General features: G+C 57.0%; 1 protein-coding gene across 2 annotated transcripts in view; it reads right to left on the reverse strand.

Annotated features, from left to right (window-relative positions):
• Positions 1–1,362: 1,362 nt before the first annotated feature.
• PSEN2 (presenilin 2) overlaps positions 1,363–7,968 on the reverse strand; it is a 29,352-nt gene continuing 22,746 nt past the window's right edge. For both annotated transcript variants that reach the window (XM_004699968.4, XM_045297914.1), the window contains exons 8-11: positions 7,579–7,662; positions 7,125–7,226; positions 3,947–4,065; positions 1,363–2,098 (exon numbers count right to left, since the gene is read on the reverse strand). In XM_004699968.4, coding sequence (XP_004700025.1) covers positions 1,943–2,098; positions 3,947–4,065; positions 7,125–7,226; positions 7,579–7,662 — 461 coding nt within the window. In that variant the 3' untranslated portion in view covers positions 1,363–1,942. The remainder of the gene's footprint in view (positions 2,099–3,946; positions 4,066–7,124; positions 7,227–7,578; positions 7,663–7,968) is intronic.

Below are 7,968 nucleotides of genomic sequence, written 5' to 3' on the forward strand. Positions count from 1 at the left end.
AAGTTTCCAGGACGGGGAGTATGACCACACTTCCATAGCTTTAAGAACGTGCTACCATACAAAACAGGGATGGGAAGGATCAAACGGGCTTCAGTTAAGAAGGGAAGGGTTTCGACACGAGAAATCTACAGCAGATGCGGTGACATAGTCACAAAAGCGGACTGGCCACCCCGGAAGCTGGGTAGATCAGTGCTATGCATGATGTCCCTGCCCTCTCAAGGGTGCTTGACTTTGGCCCCTTGCATCTTTCCTCACCCCATTGTTTTGGGTGGCCTGGTCTCTCAACTCCTTGGGGACCAGGCTTCTATGTTAAGTCTCGGCCCATTTTGTCCTCCCACATTTACTTGTTTTCCCCACTAACAGATTCTCCCCTTAAGCACACACACAGCCAGCCCCTTCCCTCTCTGTCAGGCCATTTCCACGCGGGTAGGATCCACCTTCCACACTGACCTCTGGACGTGGTGGTCGTCGCCTCCAGTTCGCTCCCGGTCAGGGCGTGGAGAAACATCTTCTCGCCTGACAAATCCTGACATTTAGCCCTATCTTCTTTGGAGACGGCGGCCTGAACCTACCCTTTCAGAGGTTACTAGCGCTCTCATTGCTCTCTCGGGTGGGCTTCGTCAAGTTTCTTTCCCTCACCTGGCAGATCTCTGGGTGCACAAAGGGGAAGCACGAGTGGCCACCAGGTGAAAGGCTAGAGGTTTGAGTTCACTGAGAGGACAAGCCGGCCTCCTCAGGCCCTGCTCGTCTTGTTCACAGAAAAAGTAAGCTCCTGTCAAACATCAGAATACCCTTTACTCCTCGGCTCCTCATAAACATGCAGTCACAGTCCTCAGATTATTTCTGGAACAAGCCATGCTCCCAGGCTGAACTCCAAATACAGCAGCCGCCTTGTCTCAGCCACTCGGCAGCCGTGCTCCCTGCCCGGCCGTCACCGGAGGCAGCTCAGCACCATCACGGGCTTCTCCTTGCAGCCGGCCACCGCGTCTGATGCCCGGAGGAAGAACCTCCACGGGTCCACGCCCCCAGAGCTGCAGCCACAGGAGAGCCAGCTTCTGGACACCCACTCTCACCTGGCCCCCGTGCTGGTTTCTGTGGAGGATGAAGGAGCCATTTTGGCACTCGACCAGCGAGGGTTTGTAACGGCAAGTGCAACGGGCCCAGCCAGCAGCCTGCTCTGCTCAGCCTGGCCTCTCTGAAAACCCTGGCGGAGGAAACTGGTTGGCCAAACACGCGATTTCAGCCTCTCTCCTCCACAGCTGGACAAATCTCTTCCCGTTGGGGTCTGAGGACATCCCGGAGTGGCAGTGCAGAGCTGCCGAGAGAGGGTGCACACTGACAGAGAGACCGAACACGGACAGCCCCGGGGGGATTCATCCATTTATTGATATGGATAGTAAGCTATCCAGCAGGAACTTGCTGTCACAAGAACAGGACTCTGCTTCTAGAGGTAATAAAATAACAATGACATCACACACAAAGCACAGGGGACATTTGTGGCAGGGGTAAAAAAAAATGGCTCATCTTCCCTGGCCAGAGCGTCGGGTGCTCAGTCACGTGTCCCAAACAGGTGCTCCTGGTCCCTTCACTCTGGCCCTCAGAGCACTCCAGGCTGGGAAGCGCACACAGGTGTCCTTTCTCCTGGTCGCCTCCTTGCATCGGGTAACCCTTCCCAGTTCACCGGATGTGTCTGTGTTTCCTGCCAGTGCAGCTGAGTGCTGACGGCGGGGTGAGCCAAAGCCTGGCGACAGCAACCACGGGCTCCACCACCTGTGCATCTTCACAGAGTGAACACGATGCCCTTTTTCCACTCACTTCCTTCTTTGTTTTTTAAGGAAAGAAAAGTCTCAAAAATATATATGGCACTAGAGTGTAAAACTATACAACTGCTGCGTCGAGTTGCAATTCCTCCTGGCTGCCAGCCCGAGCACTGCCCCTCGGGTCAGATGTAGAGCTGGTGGGCGGCCAGGGTGTCCATGAACGGGCGGACCAGGTTGTCTGTGGAGAAGTAGAAGATGAGGCCGAAGGTGATGGAGATGGGGAGGGCAGGCAGCGCTTTCTTGAACACAGCCAGCAGCAGGAGGGTCAGGCACAAACCCTGCAGGGCACAGAGGAGGGAGGCGGGAGATGGGCAACCCCACCGTGTGCCCGCGTCGGGGAGGAGGGAACGGGACATGGTAAAGGGATCAGGCGATGGGGATAAGCTGTTAACCTCTCAGAGCCGTTGTGAGGCTCAACAACTTGTCCTCCGTTATCTTCCCTGAGCCTCACAACGGCTCTGAGTGGTTAACAGCTTATCCCCATCATAATTAATACCGACCCCCAGGGGAGTGGGTAAGCCAGAAAGCAGCCTCCTGCCTCCCATGACACGGCCCCTCTCCCACACGACACTGCCTCCCTGGTCTGCCCGGCCCAGTCACGTAGGACCATAAGGCGCACTCCCTCCTCTGTCTGACTTAGGGACCCTGGGAAGACGGCTCCCTTCAGGAAGTCTCTGCTTATACAAGAGAATGCTGGGGAGGTTCTCAACAGCAGAGAGAGGCAGCAATACCAGGTGACCCATCCCCTGGGAAGCAAGTGTGGGAGGCACCTCTCCTGAGCCCTGGCCAAGGAAGGCCGTGACCCTTGGGGTGGGGGGACAAGGGACAAGAGTGCTGGTTCTACCCCGGGGTGCAGCAGGCTGCAGTCTGACTGTCCGAGGTGGAAGGTCTGCAGGGCTGTTACCCTGTGCCTGACAGTCCCTCGTGGGCAGCAACAGAACCTTCAGAAACCTAGGCCACCAGCCTTAACGAGCCCTACAGGTGATGCCCAGGGATTTCCTCAAGCGCAGAGCACTTAGCATGGACTATTCTGAGAGCCTAAAAGGAAAGTTCTGAGGCGAAATCCAATGTTTTCCCATTATGTGAATTTGGCCAGATTCAGTGACTATAAATCAAAATGAAAAAACCAAATCCATTGCCATCAAGTTCATGCTCATCGTGACCCTAAAGGCCAGGGAAGAACGGCTCCTTAAGGGTTCAAAGACTGTCAATCTTCTCAGGAGCACACAGCCTCATCTTCCTCCCGAGGAACGGCTGGCGGGTTTGAACGGCCAACCTTTCAGTGAACAGCCCAATGTATAGCCTACGGGGCCACCTGGGCGATACATAGTTTCCAAGGCTGTAGGTCTTTAAGGGAGCAAACAGCCTCCTCTCTCTTTCATCAAGCGCCTAGTGAGTGCTTTCTGGAACCAATGACTGAGCTGTTGGCAAGACAACCATTAACCCACAGCACCTCTAAGGGTCCTTGGGGCCTTCAGATCCTGGGGTTTAAAACGATGGGCTTGTGCTCTGTGACCTCAAAAGAGCCCCCCAATTCAGAACCCCCTGGTGCCGGGGCCACAGAAGAAGGGGAAGCACTGCAGCTGCAGGGGGTCAGAGAATGGAGCCCGCAAGCTCCGTGCCCACGGGCACGGCTCCTAACTTAGGTCGGAAAACCCGCAGTCAGCGTCTACCACATGGTGTACCCAGTCAAGCACACACAACTCCTGGCCTGCGAGCTGCTCAGCAACAGAGCCTGTGGGTCAGGCCTGGGTCCAGTGCTGTCCTCCCAGCTGCTGTCAAGGGGATTCTGACTCCTGGTGACCTCGTGTGAGTCAGGGTTGAACGGGTTCCATAGGGCTTTTGGTGGCTGAGTTTTGGAAGGAGACCACGGGACCTTTCTTCCGAAATGCCTCTGGGTGAACTCCAACCAACCTTTTGGTTCGCAGGGAATCGCATGGACGGTCTGCACCGCCCAGGGGCTCCTGTTGGTAACTACAACCTCCTGGCAAACCTTGGCTTTTCTTGAGGGCCCACCCAACCCACTGATGGCTTTTGCTCCTCAGAGGAAAGGCAGTGCCTGAAGAGTCCCCGGGGATGCTGGGCCCCCTGGTGAAGACCCTGGGGAGCCAGGAGCACCCACTCACGATCAGGATGGCCACGAAGCAGGCCAGGGTGGTGTTCCAGTCCCCGCTGCCCGTGGCTGCCGCCTTGCCGACCAGCACGCTGTAGAAGATGAAGTCCCCGAGGCCCAGCTTCACGCCCCCTGTGTGGGGAAGAGAAAGCAGCCCGTTCTCCAGAGCCTCGAGGGGAGGCTGGTGAGGGAGAGAAGAAAGGTCCGTGCTAAGCAAGAGAACACAGGCCCTTTTTGCCCAGTCCCAGGAGGGAAAGCTCAGGTCCCCGAGGGCCTAGACCATGCAGTTTCTAACGCAACCCAGGGAACAGCCAGGAAGAGGGGTGACCAAACAGTCCACCCTCCAAAAAACGGTGGTGACTTACCACCTGGGCAATCGCAAATGGGCATTTCTGCCACTCAGAACCAGTGGTCGGTACTTAGTTGGGCAAAGCAAAGAAAAAACCAACATGTAGTATTGCCCAGGGTTGGTGTACAATTTAGTGTTAAGTCTGAATCACATATCGGTCCTTGAAACTTGAATCTCACTACAATTCCACAGGGAATTGTATATGACTAGATAGAAGGCCTCTGGGAACTTCCTTTCCCGTAAAAAGAGGTAAAATTACGGAGTCATTTGCTCCTTCGGGATTGAAAAGTAAAGCACGGCGTCTGGGATGCGTTTGTTTTCTTTAGTGCAGGTGCCCTTGTTCACAGGGGTGCCTTTCTCCCACTCTTCGCATCTCCCCATGGGTAGGTGCCCACGGCCAGGTCTTCATGAGAAAACTGGCACTATGCAAAAATGGAGGAGGAGCACATCACCCTAGAACTGACAAACCACCGGGAATCAGGACTCAGCCGAGTTGACCCCAACCCAGCCCATCGCAGCCAGTTCACTCTGGACTCAGACCCTGGCGCTCCCGGCCACCATTCACAGGCAGCTGTGTCACACGTCGTTAAAGCACAAGACTGTAGGGTGTCCGATAGTCATAAACGTGAAATGCTGAACAGCAAGAGAGTGAGTGAGGAATAGCTGTGTTTTGCTCCCACAGACAACAGAAAGAGTTACATAATCCATCTGAGCCAAGGAGGCTGCTGTGAGGAAGCCCACAGCTGCCTGACCTGTTGGCCTCCCCTCCTCTCTTCCAATCTCCCACTGAGAGGTGTCCCCACTCCAGTTCCAGGCAGCAAGTTGCCCCAGCCTACCTCCACCCCCTCTCTCCATCACCACTGCACCTGGGCCTCTGATTTCCACCGCTCGCCCCAGTGGGCTCCTTCCTCAGTGCCTAACACACATGGTCACGTCTTGGGCACCTGAAACTGTGGGGGGAGGTCAGATGCGCAGGCATTCCCTCCCCTGAGGGCAATCAGTTACCAGACTGCTGTCTCATCCCACCACAGGGGTGGGCCTGCTCCCTGCCTTTGGGGACAATGGACAGGCTCCTGTAGGCGGAGTTTTCACCCCACTGATAAGGGTTCCTATGGAGACCCAGAGACCACCCCTAGACCACCCTCTCATTGCTGTGTAACCTACAGTGCAGCTCCTCCCTGTGACATATGTCTCTACCTGTAATTAGTGGGCTGGCATGCCCCCAAAAGGTATATAGGCGTGGGTCAGCAAGAGAGATCTCTCTGACTCTGACCCCGCTCTCCTTGCTGCTCACTCCCTGGTCACTCCCTTCTCTTCCCACTCTCCCTTGTTCCCTTGCCCTCCTTCCCTTACCCCTCTCTCCACGTGGACCACCAAGCTGGGCTGAGGTGAGCAATGCTACCATGTAATGTGTCTGACTGCATCATTGTAAGATCTCTTTTATCTCTCATGCTCTCAATGACTTTAATATAATACTTATGTATCTCAACCGTACAATTGTACTTACTGAACCAGCGAGTTCTAGTATCGGTGGGGTCTGGCCCCCCACCTCCTCACTATTTTAATTTAATACCACATGAAACGATTGCTTTTTCTCTCGCTAGCTACCACTCCCATTCCGGCCCTCCCTTCCCTTCATCCATCATCCTCAGACAAGACTTTCAAAGAGCTCACTTCCGAAACCAGCTGCAGGCACATGCCTCCTCAGGCCCCAAACGGGCCCTGCTAGGCCGCAGGCATTGTTTGGCTTGCAGCTCCCCTCCACTCTGGTCCCCACACACACAGCCCTCTGGGTCTGCCATGGGCTCTGTCCCAGCCTGGACACCTGGTCCTGTCCTTAGTGCTCGCATTACGATGGGCCCTGCACCCACCAAGGGCCCTTCGCCAGGGCCTCAGTGTCAACAGGTCCGTGGATGAGTCTAAGGCCTCCTCCCAGAGCCCCTCACCCACTGTGTGTCCGTGGGCTCCTCCATTTAGGGGTCCCACACTTTCGGGGTCTCCTGCTCAAAACCCAGTCCCTGCCCATTTCTTGTGGATTCCTCACTCGGGTGGGGGGTGGCGGGGGTGCTGCAGGGCTGTCTATCTTGTGCTCTGGCCAGCCCGATTCCGGCCTTTCACTCTTCTATCATCTGCACGAGGGCAGCACCCCATCTGGCCTCCTGACAGCTTGGCCTGGACTGGGAGCTGCTCCTTTTGCTGCCGGGGATAGCCACCACGAGACCTGGTGGCCCTGCAGGGTCAGCAGTGGGCTGTGAAGCGCTAGGGTAGAGGTCCACACCAACCAGCCCCCTAACGATCGCAGCCTTGCATCCCCTGCTGGGCAGTTCCACTCTGGCCCAGGCTCGCTGTGAGTCAGGATCGGAGCGGAGCAGAGGGTTTGGTGTGGGTGTGGCCACGCGTGGCTCTCATCACCTCCATGCTGAGCCCAAGCTCTCTGCCCTGGGGTCTCCTCACCAACCACTCACTGGACACCCTTCTCAGGCCGCCACTCACCCAACGACCGCTGCAACCCACGCTGGGAGCCTGCCTCCAAAGTGACTCCTCGGGTAACTTTTTCTGACCCATTCAGACCAGCCCCCCACCCCTTTCCTGTTAGGCTCTGACAGGGTGTCATCTCCTGCACCCCAGCACAGTCAGGACTTGGGGAAACACCTGGTAAGTAAATGGGGTAGCCTCAACACAAAAGCTCCCAAGGCCTGCTAGCCTGTCCCCACACCTTTGCCGGTTTCTCCCCGACTTTCGTCCACACACAGCTTCGAAATGAGAAAGGGCTTCTCCCTCCCACCCCGTGCCCCCCCACATCCCGTGCCCCCCGCGCCCAGGCTGACATCAGCCATCTTACTTTCCTCCTCTTCTTCTGGTTCCTCCCCCATGTAGCCAGGCAGCGGAGGTTCAAAGACCTCTGGGTATGAAGGCTCCCCCAAACTGTCGTAGGAGTCATCCTCTGGGTGCCCGCCACGGCGGCGTGGAGAATGGCAAGGGGAGAAACAGGCACAGTTAAAGGGCATCCTGGGCTCTCGGCAACAGAGCGCTAACGGGTGGTCACCCAGCGCTGCCTGCCCACCCACCCACGAGCCACTGCAGCCCAGGGAGCGAAGAGGGAACTGAAGCCCCATGAGGCTGGGCAAGGCCTGCAGGAGGGCCAGTTTGGGGGGGCCCATCTGCTGCAGTCCCTGCTCCCACAGAGAGGCCAGTCCAGGGCAGGACTAGGAGTTTTGGCCCTGGCTCTCACACCAGAGGGGTACACGTGAGCAGCTACTCGCCCACTCGGGGGCTACCTGCCCCCGGACACTCACCCATCTCTGGATCGTAGGGGAGCTGGAGGGCTCCCTGGGAGGAGGGGTCCGGCTTGGCCATGGTCACCATCCATACCATGGCAGCTGGGGGAGGGAGAAGAGGTGCTGACTGCAGCTGTCCCCAGACGCCAGACCCAGAAGACTGGGGGCCAGGCTTTGGCGCCCGGGGTAGGACCCTTAGTTTACGTGGTATTTGTTCATACCCTATCATTAGAGCCCTCACCCCGGGGGGTGGGCAGGGAGGACAAGCAAACTGCCTAAGAGCTCGGCTACTAACTGGGAGCCTGACGGTTCAAGTCCGTGCAGAGGCACCTGAGAAGAAAGGCCTGGTGACCTGCATTTGGCCACGGAAAGCCCTCCGGAGGGCAGGTCTACCCTGATGCAGCACAC

This window comes from Echinops telfairi, unplaced genomic scaffold (genome assembly GCF_000313985.2).
Source record: "Echinops telfairi isolate 266 unplaced genomic scaffold, ASM31398v2 ScPeMD7_7424;HRSCAF=8462, whole genome shotgun sequence".
NCBI lineage: Eukaryota > Metazoa > Chordata > Mammalia > Afrosoricida > Tenrecidae > Echinops > Echinops telfairi.